This window comes from Anser anser (assembly GCF_964211835.1).
Source record: "Anser anser genome assembly, chromosome: 12".
NCBI classification, from domain to species: domain Eukaryota; kingdom Metazoa; phylum Chordata; class Aves; order Anseriformes; family Anatidae; genus Anser; species Anser anser.
This window is the reverse complement of record NC_139733.1, coordinates 10,918,046-10,935,003: the sequence shown is the minus strand read 5'-3', so window position 1 is coordinate 10,935,003 and position 16,958 is coordinate 10,918,046. Positions and strand designations below refer to the sequence as shown.

General features: G+C 48.1%; 1 protein-coding gene across 1 annotated transcript; it reads left to right on the top strand.

The window, feature by feature from the left end:
• The first annotated feature begins 268 nt into the window (after positions 1-268).
• On the top strand, positions 269-15,935 carry RBM5 (RNA binding motif protein 5). Its single transcript, XM_083795795.1, has 24 exons — positions 269-409; positions 525-987; positions 1,285-1,440; positions 3,424-3,493; positions 3,974-4,047; positions 6,346-6,429; positions 7,436-7,496; positions 7,630-7,695; positions 8,100-8,260; positions 9,162-9,259; positions 9,718-9,805; positions 9,972-10,049; positions 10,138-10,210; positions 10,739-10,824; positions 11,173-11,251; positions 11,504-11,595; positions 12,122-12,286; positions 12,749-12,895; positions 12,972-13,043; positions 13,534-13,713; positions 13,939-14,013; positions 14,539-14,636; positions 14,716-14,845; positions 15,318-15,935. Exons 1-24 carry the CDS (start codon positions 393-395, stop codon positions 15,441-15,443), a joined length of 2,739 nt encoding a protein of 912 aa, XP_083651921.1. The 5' UTR covers positions 269-392; the 3' UTR covers positions 15,444-15,935.
• Positions 15,936-16,958: the final 1,023 nt, after the last annotated feature.

The following is a 16,958-nucleotide window of genomic DNA, read 5'->3' as shown; positions in this document are numbered from 1 at the left end:
GGAGGAGCTCACTGCTGGATCTACAGGGGGACAGCCATCTTCTGGGGTGGAGGGAACGGTTCCAGGGCTCCAGAGGGCTCAGCAGCAGCTGTTATTGCATTGCACAACATGAAAAGGACAGCGCAGGCCACCAGCTGCGCTGGGGATGAACCTGGCAGAGGGACATCCTGCACTACAACTCCCGGCGTGCCCCGCGGCGGGCGGCTGCCGTTGCGCTTGCGCGGCGCCTGGAAACTTCCAGGCGGCGGGCGCGGTGCCCCCTGGGTAGAAGACGGCCAGTCGCCTCGGCGCCATTTTGTGGCGAGGGAGCGAGGGGGTGCGCGCGTGTGTGCTGGGCGCCCCGTGGTGGCGGTTAACGCCGTGCGGGGGCTTTGCGGATCGTGGCCGGCGCCATGGGCTCGGACAAGCGGTGAGTGCTGGGGGAAGGGTGCGGGGGGCGCGGGGAGGGTGGGGGGCGGTGCGGTGCCGAGGTGGGGGGGGTGCTGCGGGAGCGGGCTCTGAGCCCGGCCCTGTGCCCCCCGCAGCGTGAGCAGGACGGAGCGGAGCGGCCGCTACGGCTCCATCGTGGAGAGGGAGGATCGCGACGAGCGCGAGTCCCGGAGCCGGCGCAGGGACTCCGACTACAAGCGGTCCAGCGAGGAGCGTCGCGGCGATCGCTACGATGATTACCGCGACTACGATAGTCGGGACTACGATAGCCGAGACTATGACAGCCGTGATAGCCGAGACTGCCGCGACTACGACAGCCGCGACTACGATAGTCGCGACAGCCGGGACTGCAGAGACTACGATAGTCGCGACAGCAGGGACTGCAGGGACTACGATAGCCGAGACTGCAGAGACTACGACAGCCGCGACAGCCGCGACTACGATTGCCGGGACTACGACAGCCGAGATTGCCGAGACTACGATAGTCGCGACAGCCGAGACTACGATAGCCGGGACTATGACAGAGACTACGATAGCCGCGACTACGATAGTCCTGAGGTGAGCGGGGCGGGGGAGCGGGGCTGGGACGGGGCCGCCCCTGCTGTGGACGGCCCTGGTCTCGGCGGCCCCGCGGCAGCACGGGGGCGTGGGCCGAGGGGGCCCCGGGGCACAGCCGGGTTTGTGTCCCCGGGACTTGGTGGGGGAAGCACGAGAGCCTGGGGTCGAGCTTGGGGTTTGCGTCTGAGGCTGGGAAGGAAAGGTGGTTGTGTGTGGAAGCGGTGTCTCGTTTTAGCGGTGCGGTATTGGCGTGCTGTTGGAAAGCACAGCGGTTAATTCTGGGCGCTGGTTTCTCAGAGGGAGCGGGAGCGCAGGAACAGTGATAAATCAGAAGATGGATACCACTCTGATGGTGACTATGGAGAGCACGACTACAGGAACGACATTAACGATGAGAAAGAAAGCAAGACCATCATGTTGCGTGGCCTTCCCATCACGGTTACAGAGAATGATGTAAGTAGCCAGCAAGGGGCTTCTCTCTTCTTGCTCACGGGGAAGTCTGCGGCTTTGTATCAGCACGTCTGTGTGGTTGCTGCTGCCATTTTGTTAAAAGCTGCATCATGGTGGCTCCCTTTTAAACGTATTGGTAGCGCTTCCATTTTGAATCCTGAAAGGATTCAAACTGTCGCTGTTAAGTAACAGGTCATTTGAATGTTAAGCTGTTAATTTTAAACAGAACTGTCTCTGAATAGTCTATTTTCATGCACGTTTGGATGCTTCCCCTAAAATTTCATTGATTTTATGTTGTGTTCTTTTTCGCTTTTTCCGTTTAGTATATGGGAGATGCATATAGACATTCCCCCCCCCCCCCCCCCCCCCCGTAGAGTGAGGGGAGGGGGGCAGTTGGAGAGGCGTTTTAGTTTTATTTTTGGTGTTATTATTGAAGCTAGAAGTTGTAAGCAGATGCAGAGCTCCTCAGCTAAGCACAGCCCTGCACAAAACTGCTTTGTGTGGGTACAGCTGTGGAAGTCATAAAATGGCTGCTGCGGAGCTGACGGAGGAAGTAGGAAAGAGCTTGGTATGTGGTCATCTAACTTTGATAGAAGGACCTTGAAGGTGATCAGCTTTGCATTTGTGTTTTTTTTTCCTCCCTCGGTGGAATATTTTTGTTACCGAGATACAAGCTGCTATCTGAAGGGGAAAAAACCTGTAAAAGCTAAGCTGTATCATTTTTTTTCAGGCAGACTCCCCTTCTGACTCTATCTTCGTGCATCAGTTGCTAACATAGAGAATCCTTTTGCACCGCTTGTGCAGTGGACTTTTTTTTTGCCTTTTTTTGGATTATTTATTTTTCTGCTAATATAAATACTCTTTTTTTAATCGCTGTGTACTTTTATGGCTAAGGGCTGGATAAAGCATAGGCTTCTGCGTCAAAGTGATGGAACCCTGTCAGGCATTATGTGAAACACCTTAAAACAATTTTTGTTGCTGAAGTATTAATGCTGTAGTTTTACAGTTGTGGAAATAACTGCATTATAATTTGTGGGAAAGTTGAACGTAACTTTAATTCTGAACTCATCTTTAGATAATGCTTCTTAGAACTGCTGTCTTCTTTCCACTGAAGTTAGTGTCTTATTGGTGCTTCTGATTGTAGTTGTGCACATTTTCCAGCTTTTTCTACTTTTTTCATGAAAAGCTACTTAAATTTAAGATCCTAGGTCAGTTCCACCTAGCACATGAACAGGCATCTTTAGATCGGTTTTGAGTCCTGTCTGCTGAACAGCATTGTTGTATGTAATGTAGTTTGAGCTCTCTAAGAGCTACTGAAAAATCTCGCTTTGTCATCATCTTTTACGTTTAAAAAAAGTTAATGTTTCTTTTTACTGCTACTTCTCCACAATAATTTATCTAGCTTGTGACACAACTTAAGCAGCTTTGTTGTGGCTGAGGACCTGATGTCCCTTTAGCATGGTGTTTGACAATAAATCATAAATCTAGCTTATTTTCTGAAAAGCACAAGGAAAACAGTTGGAGGACTTGGAGGACAACAACCATAGTTTAAGACTTAATACATGTATCATGGAGCCTTGTAGTACTGCGTTCCTGTTTACCTCTTCTAGGTGTTGGATGTATTTACATGTGCAGGGAGAGGGATGCTAATGGTGTTCTTTATAAAAACTTTGGAACGAGCACAGTATCTGCCAGATTTTTGTACAAATAGCCTTGCGATACAAGATCATAGTGATTCAGATTTTGGATGATTCTGTGGGCTAAGTGAGGGTGGCCATTATTTTAGTGTCGCAAAGGACTACGTGGGTTCTCTGATGCTCGCCGGTATCCTGCTAAGTTTTCCTTAAAGGTTTTCCTTTTATCTAAGATGGTGTATAGACTTCCATGTTTGTGTTCTCCTTGCACGTACTGTAAGCGAGGTTGCTTCTGTATCTGTTAGCTGTCTGCCAAGATCTGAAACCTTAACTGTTTAAAAATCTCACGCAGATTCGGGAGCTTATTGAGTCCTTTGAAGGTCCTCAGCCTGCAGACGTGAGGCTGATGAAAAGAAAGACAGGTGAGAGCTCTTATCCAATTTTTGACATCACCTTCCTCTTCCCCAGCCCAAAAGAGTATCCAGAATAATCCCCAAACTGCAAGCACGTGCAATCAATAAAAAAAAAAAAAGGTTTGCCATGGCTAAGGAATGTGGCTTTTTGGAAGACTTTAGATAGCTGGTCATCATGTTAAAAAGAAGTCTGTCTACAGGGGTTTTTGTTAACAGGTATTGGTAAGTAATATTAGTATAAACCTGTTTAGTAGTATGTAGTCTGTTGCATGGTTACCTGTAAACATCAATTCAAATCGAGTGAAATGTAGCCAGTTGTGGGAGCTTGGTTCCTTGCCATGGCAAAATAACAAGCAGATCCCAGCAGTTGACGTCGCATTTGTAAAGCTGCTTTGTCGTGAAGTAATGAAGCAGTTGGAGAGAGATTCACCTGTTTTAAAGGAACTGACTAACACAAGTATCCCGTCTATATCTGAATGCTGTCTCTAGGTGTAAGCCGTGGTTTCGCCTTCGTGGAGTTTTATCACTTTCAAGATGCTACCAGCTGGATGGAAGCCAATCAGGTTGCTTCACTCACCAAGTCTAGATATTCCTGAAAATGGAAAAAGTCTGTACAGTTTAAAAAAAAAAAAGGAAAAAATAAAGGTGGACGGAGTGGTTTGTTCCATAACAGTGATTTAAAAGAATAAAAGCTTTGTATATATTAAAATTTATAACAGGTAATGTTAGGAGAGAAAATCAGCTATTTTGAGCACTCCCTCATAAAACGTGCAGTTGTACTAAATTACAGGGTGCCAATTTAATTGGCTCTTCAACATACAGCACGTAGTCTGTAGAAAAGTCTAACCTATTTCCACCTGGTATTTCCTTTGTTGCCAGAAACGGCACCAGATACCACAATCATTGCATTACATTGGTAGTAACCCTGAGTAAAGTTCAGAAAAAATGTGGCAGTTCATCAGAATGGTGTGTTCCTGGAGTTAAAGGAAGAGAAATGGCTCTTCTAGAGGGAAAAAAGCATGATTATTCCAAATAAATCCAATAGAAACTGAGTTCTCTTAAAAGTTATTCTGTGTATTTTGGCTTTTCTGGAGTATGACTTGATAAGGAGCCAAAATGCAAAGTCCTCTAGTTTTCTTTCCAGTGGGGTTTTCCTGTTGCACCATAAATATGTTTAGATTTGCTCATTTTGGGGTCTTCATAATCTGTTTTAACAACAGATCTTAAATGTGCTCTTGAAGTGAGCGAAGTTTGAGACACTTTTTTACATCTGAATATGTGCTGTGAAAGTCTTTGGGCAGCACGAGGAATGGAATTGGGCTGTGTTGGTTTCACACATAAAGGAGTGGCCTTGTTACAGCTTTGCAGGCAGTTAGTTCCTGCCGATGGAAGCTGCTGTGTGCCCTGTGCTGGAATGGCCTTCCCATGTCTTGTACCACGGGTAACTTCCCATGGTGTGGCTCAAGTTCTGTTCTCTGATGTGCTGCTTGGTTGGGTGGGTGCAGCGGAAAGACTCAGGAAATTAATGCTGAGCATGTTTTCAGAAACAAGATAATTTTAATATATACAAAGCTGTATTGATGCATAATTTATTGAAGCAAATATTCAAATTCACTCCAGTAACCCAGCCACCCTAGTAGTAGGGAAAACATAGAATCTCCCCAGCAGCCCGGTTGCTGACTGTTAGATGAAAGAATGATGTATTGCAGCTGTGCCAGCAGCTTTGTTTCTATGTGTGCATATCCAGTGAGTGCTGGGCCCTCCAACCCTCCCTCCTGCCGGTAGGAGAAATGGCTTTGCCCTCTTTAGTTGTGCAGAATGTGAGAGCCTTATTCATGCTACATGCTAGACCTATCTGTCAGACCCTGTTACAAGAAAAGCCACTGGTCCTGACGCTCCTGTGTTACCTCTGCAATAAGCCAGCCTGTCATAAAAATAGTTCCTGTTTTAAAATGTCTGGGGGTTGGCCTCTAATGCACGTTTCCTCAGACACTTGCACCTGTTTGAAATATTTTGATGTCCGTGCACTGAAAGGGCATTCTGCATACCCACACTTGGCAAAGTGTGAGGCTGAGAGCTGAGACTTCTAAAATAAATCTAAATTCCTAATTCCTGTAAAGTGAGAGGATAAGCTGAAAGCATTATGAACTTTTCCTACCCCTGGAGAAGCTTCACTCTAGTTACCCATTTTGGAGAGTTCCTGCCTGAATGAAGAACACAAACCTCTTGTGCAGGCTTCCAATTGAACTGATGCTTTTGTCAAAGGAAACCACTCTGAGTTACATTTCAGTTGATGGCACTTGTAATCCAGCCTCCGGGAACTCTAACCAGGGTCCCTTTGGGAGGAATTACTGTATTTGCAAAGGGACACTTCTGAAGAAAGTGCTTGGAAAAGTAATCCAAATGTGGTTGTTTAAAGGTCTGGGGAATTTGGAGTAGGGGAAGAAGTGAAGCAGTCACCTAACGACATGTTTAAAAAGTCGCTCAATACTATACCAGAAGTGAATAGAAACGGGGCAAAGAGACTCCTAAAAATGTGTCAGTCCTGAACACAGCAGGTTAGGACTTTGTCTCCTTCGAGACACTTCCTGGTTCCATATCAGCGTTTAGTGTTTGGCAACTTTTTCAACACTCCCTGATTCCGTTTATCTTTGCTCCACATCCCATTCTCTTACTGCCCTCGTCCTCCTCTCTGCAGGATTGGATGGGCAGGGTGTAGGTGGCGGTGGTTGTCCTCCACATCCTCCCCATATGTTGTCCATTTAATTCAGGAGCACTGATTCCTCCGAAGGGTGCTCTGCCATGGGAAAATGAACATGTGTGCCTTGATCCAGGAATAATTGAAACCACTTTTTTTGCAGAAAAAGCTCGTGATTCAAGGGAAGCAGATCGCGATGCACTACAGCAATCCCAGGCCTAAATTTGAGGACTGGCTCTGCAACAAGGTACAGCGCGTGTTTTTATTAGTTTTTCTTTGCTTCAGTTCCTTTCACCAGCTCAGTGATTTGAACAAAGCGATGCTTATCCTGCTGGTCCCTGCAATTACAGAGGAATACTAAAACGTGAATGAAAAGGTTTTGTAAACCTGATAGCAAAAAATAGATGGAGTGATGGCGGTGTTTAACCAGATGACATGTGGGTCTTGGGCCACAAGCTGAGGCTTGGGGCTAAGTGGTGTACTTGCCATCTGCAGCGGATCACAGGCTGTACCAGGGAAGCTGTGCGGTGTTCCCGTTAATGGGTGATTGATCCAGAGCATATCTTCCGAGAGTATACTTACTGTTCACACCTGGGCTGGTAGAACAGCTGTCATCCAGAGGGAATTCTCCTGAGTCTGCCGCCTCTACTTAGAAAATCAATACTACTTCAGCCGTAGTTTGACCTTCAGCTCCTGCTGGTGGCTGTGTGCATATTCTAGGACAGAAACAAGAACACGGTCATCTTTGCTTTAAACAAAGATCAGGCAGTGAATTGTACTAGAACAGGAAGTCACTGGGTGAATTCTCTATTCCCAGGGTGACTGCTGGTCTAGTGTAGAACTGGGGGTCTGCTCCTACTGCTGTGCTCTATTTGTTTGACCCCCTCTAAATGGAGATACGTACAGCAAGATGAAAACCAGGCTGTTTAGTTGTGCTTCAACTGTGTAAACATAATTCGTTTTCTAGCCTGTGCTTTGGTTTAATGTCATGCTCTTTACTGCATCTGGGATTGTAAGTTGACCATGCAGTTAAAGTAGCTAAGCAATTCAGGATATTTTTACTGACTTGAACAAAGAAAGGTAACTGGGGTGTTCTGAAAAGCAGCTGTGATACAGATGAGGACAGGTTTTGCTGTTCTTGATTGCTCTAGGAGGTTCAGCTTTGTTGTTGTACTTGGTTTGAATGTCTAGCAAATGTCACCGTTGCTGCAAATTAACTAAATTCTTACTAGACCTTCTCTTGTTTCTCATAGTGCTGCCTTTACAACTTCAGAAGGAGGCTAAAATGCTTCCGCTGTGGAGCGGACAAATTTGGTAAGTTGCGTTCGTCTCTGTGGAGATTGTGTTTGAATTTGGAGGAGACTGCAGGTCCTAGGCTGTCCTGTGGAATGATGTGTTTGAGCAATTGAGCAATGTCATGACTAAAATTTTTCTTTTTCCGTTGAAGATTCAGAACAGGAGGTACCACCTGGAGCAGCAGAAGCCGTTCAGTCTGTGGATTATTACTGTGATAGTAAGTTATCTCTGGTTTACTGTGTGAAGTGCCATGTGAAAGCATGCACAGAAGTCCTTGTCGTACCTCAGACTGCCCTTTGGAACCCACGTTGAACTCTCCTAAGTGCGCGGTGCTCACAACTGTTAGGTTGTTCCTGATTTGTAGGCAGGAATGTGCAAATGTTGGCAAGTGCTTCTGCTCGGGAAGTTCTTTCCTTTCTTTGGAAGGGTATTGACACCCCTCCCGTCTTCCCAGTGAAGCAGGTTCTTCCCGCAAACCCCGCAAACACTGTTCTCTTGACATGGAAACACATTTGTGTCCAAAACTGCTGGGTTTTCTTTTTTTTTTTTCTCTGAAGACGTTGAAGTACTCTGGAAAGCCTTTATGTGCACACCTAATGTCTTACTTTCTTTTTTCCTCAGCCATCATTCTCCGAAACATTGCTCCTCACACAGTAGTGGAATCCATCATGACTGCCTTGTCTCCGTATGCCTCTCTGGCAGTCAATAATATTCGTCTTATCAAAGACAAGCAGACTCAGCAAAATAGAGGCTTTGCATTTGTGCAGCTGTCTTCTGCCATGGTGAGGGCCTTGCTGGTGTATTGGAGAGAGACAGCTTGTTGATGTGCTTCTGTAGCTGAAGCAGTTAGAGCTTTTGTGCTGTGGACTGCCCTAGTTCCCTGAGGGTTAATAGATCATTAGACAGCGAATGTGTCAAAGCCTTTCATCGTTAGCTGCTGCTCGGAAGAAAGGTGGGGGGATGTTGTGAACCCATGGGAAACGTCTTCCGTAGCAGAGTGCTGTTCTGGATTGAAGGCTAGCTTCATATTTGGGTCACAAATAATGGTCTGGGGTCACTTCTGGATCAGAAAAAATAGCTGGAGCATACAGTGTATGAGGAAGTGCATAGAATTGGGCTGCTTCTGCCTTGCGAAGGTGAAGGAGGGGGGGGGATCTTGCTGCTCTCTGCAGCATCCAGAGGGAGGGGATAGGGAAAGCGGAGTAGGCAGCAGGCATGGGAAATTGGAGTGAGGTACAAGGAAAATGTCTTCACTAGGTGGGAAGTTGACATGGGCCCCAGAGGGGTGCCGGAACCTCCATTGCTGGAGATGTTCAAATTGATGAGCAACGTGGTCTGTTCGGACTTGCTTTCAGCAGAGTTGAACAGTTTGATACTGGATGAAAGTGGGTAGCTGATCTGATTCTGCTGGCCTGCCTTTGGAGTAACTTGGGGCAAACAAATAGCTGCTTTATAAAGCTAAGATTTTTAGATGTTGAATAGTCAGTGAAACTCATACTGTCTGTGCGTGGGCAGTAGTCGGTCCCGTTGTACTCGGAGCGTGTACAGTATGAGAGGAGGTGGAGGTGTTTTTACAGCTTTAACTGGTTTTGGTGATGTATTTGTGAAAAGGTGAAGCTCTGGGAACTTCTGAATCCTCCTTGATAACCTGCCTTTCATAATAATGAGTGTTTCTCGTTGTAGGATGCTTCTCAACTGTTGCAGATTTTACAAAGTCTTCAGCCACCATTAAAAATTGATGGCAAAACAATTGGTGTTGACTTTGCAAAGAGTGCCAGAAAGTGAGTTGTGGTAGCAGTTGATTTCTCCTCCCCCACCTCCATATTCTTTATATTAAAGATCCGTAGTTGTCACTGTGGCTTTTGCTAAGATTACTGTCACTCCAGAGTTTTTCTTCCCTTAAGTGTTTCGTGTTGCATGGTCCTTGTCCTCATTGTGAGAAGAGTAGACAGTAAGAAACGCCGCTCTTCTATTTCCAGTCTGCTGAAGCTGCCGTTGTAACTGCTTGCTTACACAGCACGGTGGTTTCACTGGAAAGTTAGTGACTGCTTATTGACTGCACAACAACGAGCCTGAAGTGCCCTTACCTGCCAAGCAGTTCTTTGGCTCATTCATTACAGTCGGCATGTTTAAGAACTGCAAAGAAATCCACACATAAGGGCAGACCCTACCTCCTCATGTAGTAGCCATGCTAGAAAAAAACGGTGCTTACTCAGGTGCATGATCTTTGTGGTTTCAGAGACTTGCTTCTCCCCGATGGTAACAGGGTCAGCGCCTTCTCTGTGGCAAGTACAGCCATTGCTGCAGCGCAGTGGTCGTCCACTCAGGTATGGTTTGGAGACTGTTGTTCACAGTACTGTTTTCCTTAAAAATGAAAGTTGAGATCTGCTGGGATAGTTAGGCTGGAGCCTAACCAGTGTTGAAATTCTTAAATGCAATAACTCTTACCTTCACTGATTTAAAAATAATAATAACAACCTGCTTGAATTTTAGCCGCAGACTGGAGAAGGCAGCACCCTTGATTACAGCTACCTCCAGTCAGGACAGGATGGCTACACGCAGTACGCTCAGGTTAGCGGTGGCCGTTGCGCTGTAACCGGTAGGTTGTTACAATTTGGGCATCTGCTCACCCTGTGTTGTCACTCATTTTCCTTTGCAGTACTCCCAGGATTATCAGCAGTACTACCAAAATCAAGGAGGCGTGTTGGACACGGATTCGGCTACCATATCAGGTAGTGCTTCCAACATGCGGGAGGCGCTGTTGGTGGTGATGATTTGCAAGAGTGGTGTTTTATCTTAAGTTTCGTGTTAGTTACCTGTGTAAAGGGAGATTGCCTCATACTGTTTGTCAGGATGTGTGAATGAGTGCGTGTCACTAGAGGAGCATTGCCTGTTTGCTGAAGTGAGACCTCTAGTCTGTGGGATGAGAGTACAGTGTCTGTATCAGGCTATTGACAGAAAGCCTTGAACTCATGAGAACTGTGTAAACAGCTCTAGACAGATTCTCAGCACTGGCAACTGTTGGAGGCCAGGAATCACTGGCTTGGAGAGCAAAACTTCCTCCCGAAAAGGAAACTATTCCTTGTCTGGGTAGAAAATGCCCACTGTGTATCTGTCTCCTTTTGAATGTTTATTGCCTTGTTTGGCTGCTGGAGCTGGAATTGGGAGCTGAAATTGTAAACAGAGTAATTTTAGCCCTAGGATGAAGTACTGTTTTACAAATGATTTGGCTTATCCACTACTGCTCTCTATGTTGGCAGGAGCTCCAGTCACTACCACCACAGCTGCAGTTGTGTCCCAGAGTCCTCAGTTATATAATCAACAGACAAACTCACCTGACTCTCCGGTAATTACAGCACTCCTCGCTTTCAGTGCCAGGGCAATGCTTGCGTGGGATATCTGACTTAGCTGTGGCCTCTGCTCGTTTCAGTGGGTGTGGGTACAGCAGAGCTGTTAAGTGTCCACGGGTGAAGTTAGTCACAGCGCTTGTGTTTATAACAGTGTCATCTGCCGTTTCTTTTCTGTGATAGTTCTGTTCTTTGTTAAAGGCGAGTACTAAGTGTACTGACGAAGAAGAGCTAGCTCTCGTGTGCGTAGTGTGGGTTGCTTATGCCTTGGCTCACTGTCCCTGTTCTTTTGAACTTCAGTGACAGATTTTTCTCATCGAGGTTACTTCTGTTCTTTTTTTTTCCAGACACAAGCAGCACCAGCTACCACCAGCACTCAGGCACAAACGGCTGCCCCAACTGGTGTAGTCCCTGGAACCAAGTATGGTAAGTTGTGAGGAATTTGCTGGCGGGGGCAGGTGTCTCCCTGTCAGTCTCTCCCCTGTCTGTCAGGAGAGAGACTTTGCTTTGGCTGAGTGTTCCACCACTGCAAGGCCGTGGTGAAGCTGTCCCCGGAGAGCTTCTGCACGGATTGTACGAGTGCTTTGCGGACATGTCTGCCCTCGTAGCTGCTGCTAATCTCAGGTGCTGATCTGAATTGAACTGGAATGACTGTGTCCCCCGCTGTGTCTTTTGCAGCTGTCCCTGACACATCTACCTACCAATATGATGAATCTTCAGGATATTATTATGATCCTGTAACAGGGCTCTACTATGATCCTAACTCCCAGGTAAACACAAATTCTAACCACCTGTCTTAGCTGGTGATGTCTGTTAGCTTGGTATTTGTTACCGAATGAGTGAAACCGATACTCTGAGGGGAACAAAATACCTGTTGTAGCAGATAACTGTCAGCAGGGGCTGTGACTTCACTTCCCTCTGGTTATAGTGCTTAATTCTTCTCTCCTCAATTTTTCTCCCGGTTTGGCCTGGGGAGGGTTATCACTTGTCACAGATACTGTCAGTGAGCTGTTCTGTTGTGAAGCATCCAGCGAAGTGCACCTACCTCTGGGTTTTGGTGGGTCCACTCTTAGGAGAGGCGATAAAGTTCTCCATCATGCTGTTGTGCACAACGTTTGTGTTTGGGGACAGAGGTTTCAGTCACTCTGTGCCTTTTGACTCCTCCGAAGGCCTGGGATGCTCTGGAAAGCTCCTCATTTGATGCATTAGTCTGAATCAAACAGCTTTCTTGGGTTCTCTCTTGGACACTCAGGTTTTATGAAGTGTGTAACTTTTGATTCTTTCTGTCTTTGTCAGTATTACTACAATGCCTTAACCCAGCAATATCTGTACTGGGATGGCGAAAAGGAGACCTACATGCCTGCCGCAGAAGGTATCACGTATCAGCAAACAGCGACCACAGCCACCACCAAAGAAGTGAAGGAGAAGAAAGAGAAGCCTAAGAGTAAAACAGCTCAACAGGTAAAAGATGAAATAGGATCATAACTGGGCTGACATCTTCTGTGGAGTGAGATTATACTCTGCCTTCTTGGTGACAAAGGCAATCCTAGTTATTTGGTGAATGCATACCAGCAGGTTGCAGGCATTGTGCAGGGCTGAAGGGAGGCGGAGTTGGCAAAGACTTCAGTGCAGAAATAACTACTGCATAAGAGAAATGCGTACAAAATCATGCCAGGAGCAGTGGGAGTATAACTGAGCTGTTGCTTAGAGTGGGTTGATAGAAGGGTTCATAGGGTGAAACAGGCAAACTGCAGTGTTTTTGAATGCTGTGTCCAGGGAAACAGCTGCACTACGTTCAGTGTAAAAAATAGTGGGTTGCTGTTTTCTGGAATGTGTATGCAAGTGGAACGATCGAGTCAGTGTGGTAGGAGACGGGTATCCGTGAAGGGAGCTGTCTGAGAAACCACTCTGCGCCTATTTCAGATCGCTAAAGACATGGAGCGCTGGGCAAAGAGTTTGAACAAGCAGAAGGAGAACTTCAAGAACAGTTTCCAGCCACTGAGCACCAGGGAGGAGGAACGGAAAGAATCAGCGGCTGCAGATGCAGGCTTTGCCCTCTTTGAGAAAAAGGTAAGGGAGGTGAGAAGTGTGTGGCAGAGCGCGATATGGCAGAGCTTAGTGCTCATTGTGTTCTTGTCTCATCTAGGGTGCTCTGTCTGAGAGACAGCAGATCTTGCCAGAGGTGATGAAGAATGGTGAAGATGAAAATCCGTTGAAGGTGAGCGTGAGATAGCAGGTGGATTGCTTTGTGGCTGAAAGCGGTGGGATTCCTGTGTTCACAAAGATGATGGGCACGTGTAAAACACTCTTCAGAGGGGGACTGGCAGATGCCTGCTTTCCAGCCTGGATTTCCGTAGCATCCTCTGTAGAAGGCCGTGGTTGTTACAGTGATTCCATGCAAGTGCAGTAGGCTGGGAGGCTGAGAGATGCTGGGAGAGGTTGTGATTTCCTCTAGCCTCAAAGGCTCAGTTGACATTCTGAGGTTTCCAAAACCTCTGTATTCAGACTACTGTTTGGCTAGCGGGAGCAAGGCTTGCAGCCACTGTAACTAGTGGTTCTTCTGAGCTGCATTTCATCCTTTAGCATCCAGAAAGTGACGTCTCTCCTGCACAACAAACACATGTAACAGCCTTTGTGTTATCTTTCTGGACTCTTCTTAACTGTGATGACACTGTTGCACTCACCTTAATGCTATCCTTCTTTTCCAGCGTGGTCTTGTGGCTGCCTACAGTGGCGACAGCGATAATGATGAGGACTTACTGGAAAGAATGGAGAACGAGGAAGAGAAGCTGACTGACTGGAAGAAAATGGCTTGTCTGCTGTGTAGAAGGCAGTTCCCAAACAAAGATGCGCTGATTAGGCACCAGCAGCTGTCTGACTTGCACAAGGTGAGTCCGGTGCTGTCAGGAAGGTAGTTGGCTGCTGTGATTCCTTGTAAACCAAGTGATGCTGCATGTTGCTGTTCGGAATACGTTTTGTCTTGCTGCAAAAAATAATTGCAGGTGGATCGCTTTTCTCCTCGAAGTCAGCTACTTAAAAAGAGCTGCTGCGCAGCCTGCTTGCTGAGGTGTTCTGCATCTCACCTTGTTAATGTGAATCTCTTCTTGTTGCAGCAAAACATGGATATCTATAGGAGATCAAAGCTTTCAGAGCAGGAACTTGAAGCCTTGGAGCTGCGTGAGAGAGAGGTCAGTGTTGAAATGAACAGATGAGTGGCTAATGGAAAAGGGCTTGCACAGATAATGCTGAGCTCTCCTTATCCTGACTTGATGCTAATGAGATAAGCCTTGTAAGCCAACCCCTTCTTGGGTCGAGGTTCAAAGCTGTCCTGTTAAGTGGAGGGAGGTGTCTCCTATAGCACAGCTACTGCTTATCAGGAAGGGGCCTTCCCCTCCAGCTCAGGGGAGGTGTAGCAGTGCTGGGGCCGGTGACCTTGCAGTGGCAGTGATACAGCTGAGGGTGCAGGCGTGGGGAGCTGCTCCCCTTCTGCTTTCTGGTGGTGGTGGTCAGGCTGTGCGCTGGCGGGCTGCAGTGCTCAGCTTTCTGTAAGAGCGGGCATCGAGTGTACTTCTGTAGCTCAGAGGTGAGCTGTGTATCTTCAGTATAAATATTTAGTATTGATATAAATACTAATACTGAATATAAGTACACATGTGTAAATACTAAATATAAGCAACTTCAAACCATTGCTAAATCTGGTTACGTCATTACAGATGAAATACAGAGACAGAGCAGCTGAGAGGCGGGAGAAGTACGGCATTCCAGAGCCCCCTGAGCCAAAGCGCAAGAAGGTTTATGATGCTGGCACAGTGTATGTATCTGCAAGCTCCTCGGTGATTTGCATCAACTTCTGACAAGCAGCGTCATTAATTGATCTTTTCTTTCTGCAGTAATTATGAGCAGCCCACCAAAGATGGCCTTGACAACAGTAATATTGGCAACAAGATGCTCCAGGCCATGGGCTGGAGGGAAGGTTCAGGCTTGGGAAGAAAATGTCAGGGCATTACTGCACCGATTGAGGTAAGTAGAGATGGATGTTTGCTCAGCTGGGTTTGGTGCCTTTTTATATTGAGAAGCACTCGCTGTTGAGATCCCTGGAAGACACCGTGCTGCCACTGCCTCTTTGTCCCATCTGGTGGTGAAGCTGCCCCCTGTGTGGTGGGCAGGGCAAGTGTCTTCCTCTTGGGCAGCATCCTCGGTGGGGTGGGGAAGGCCTATTCGCTTGTAGGTCCCTCTCTGGGTTGCGCTGCTAGGAACTATGTTCCTGTGCAGTTTCCCTTAAGCTGCTGGGGTGGGGTGAGAGTGGTGTTAAGGCTACAAACGTGGGATTTCTTCCCCAGCGTCCAGTCCGGTCTGGTGTTGGTCTGTAACGAGATGCATCACGCTGGCTTGATGGAGCATTTCCCTCACCGCTCTGGAGAGCGGATTGTGTGTGGGAGGGCAGGCGGTTAGCCTCTCACCCCAGAGCTGACGCTCGTCTGTTCCCTTGCAGGCCCAGGTGCGGATGAGAGGAGCCGGCCTGGGAGCGAAGGGCAGCTCGTACGGCGTCTCTACTGCGGATTCGTACAAAGATGCGGTGCGGAAAGCCATGTTTGCTCGCTTCACAGAGATGGAGTAGTGTGCTCTGGCTCCTCGGTCAACAGTAAACTTGTTAGCCAGAACTGACTGTTAAACTCTGTAGCCTTGGTGGCCTGGCTGTATTCTGGTTATGGGTTAGAGCTGACCATTTCATTCCCTTGGACTTTTTCCCTCTCAGCATGTTACACTTCCATGAGCAGATCGTCCAAGCTGCCCCAACTTCATGCTGGAGAGCTCCTTGCTAGACCAAAGGGGATGCTGATCTTTATACGGTCGTGTATATAGTGTAATGTATTTTGTGTTTGGAGCGTGTTGTCTGGATGCTGCTCCTGCCCTCCAGAGCAGGGCTGGGATGTGGTAGCTGTGGTTTCACACCGTCTCTGCTCTCCTTTTGTTGTATTGTCTGTCTGTTTTTTTGAGAACTTCCCTGTACATTTTGTATGATACATCTTTGTATAGACTTTTTGAAGACTTGGATTCTAGGTGCCAGTTTGGCTCATTTCCAAATGAAATACATCCAAAAGTGCTTCTCTTCCTGTTTCTCGGTGGGTGAATGAAGAATAAGCTGCCAACGCTGTTCGTCCTTTCTCTGATTCTGCTTCTTTCTTCATGAGGCTTCGTCCTGGGTTCTCCCTGCAGCACTCTGCCTCCTTCCTTTCACCCCTACCCTGTGCTGCACCTTGCCCCCGGTGTCTGCACAGCTCCAGCACGGAGGCTGGCAGGCGGCACCCCTTCTCTCTGCACCCCTTCTCTCTCCAGGCAGGCCCAAGCCCCAGCTCCCCTTGCTCTGGGGCCGGGGGCAGAGCCCCCCCCTGTGCTCATGCAGCTCGCTCCGGGGCTGCCCTCCAGCTGTCCCTGTGAGGGGAGCCTTGCCCCGAGGCAGGGCCAGGGGAGGGCAGGCCGTGCTACTGCTGCGTGTGAACCCCTGCGGCCAGCGCAGGGTTTCTGTCCTTCAGCCTTGCCTGGGGCTTGTTGGGCCGTGGGGGTGGAGCTGCTCGAGGCTGGGTAACCACAAAACTCCTCTCCTCTGACAGAGGTTATTACTTCCTACAGCTGCTTAGTTATCAACAGCTCTACCAGGTCTCCTCCCCTTCCCCCGGTGCTCGCGTTTTAGCCTCCTGAGCCCACTCGCCTGTCACCCGTGTGTCTGCTGTGGCCACAACGAGCGAAGAAAGGTGGGCTCAGCCCTGCCCCGTGCTTTTGGTGGTGGAGGAGCAGCTTCTTCCCCATGACCTGTGGCTTCACAGCGGTGACTGAATCCTGCATGGTGTGGCTCCACGTCCCTCTCTGGGCACTGCGGCACTTGGTGGCTGCTGCCTCGTTTTTGGGGTACGGGTGGCTGCCTGTTGGCCGTGGCTGGAAACCCGCTGGGTGCTGCTGGGGTTGGGCTGTGCCAACGGGGCCGTGCCACCAGGTGGCAGGCGTGGCCCAGCCCTCGTGCCCCGGGGATGGGAGATGGCACCGGGCTGGGCCCCTCGTCCTGCCTCGTCCTCTCCAGGCCTGCGTGGGAAGGGACAGGGCGCAAGGTCCCCCGGCGCCTTTGTCACCCACAGGA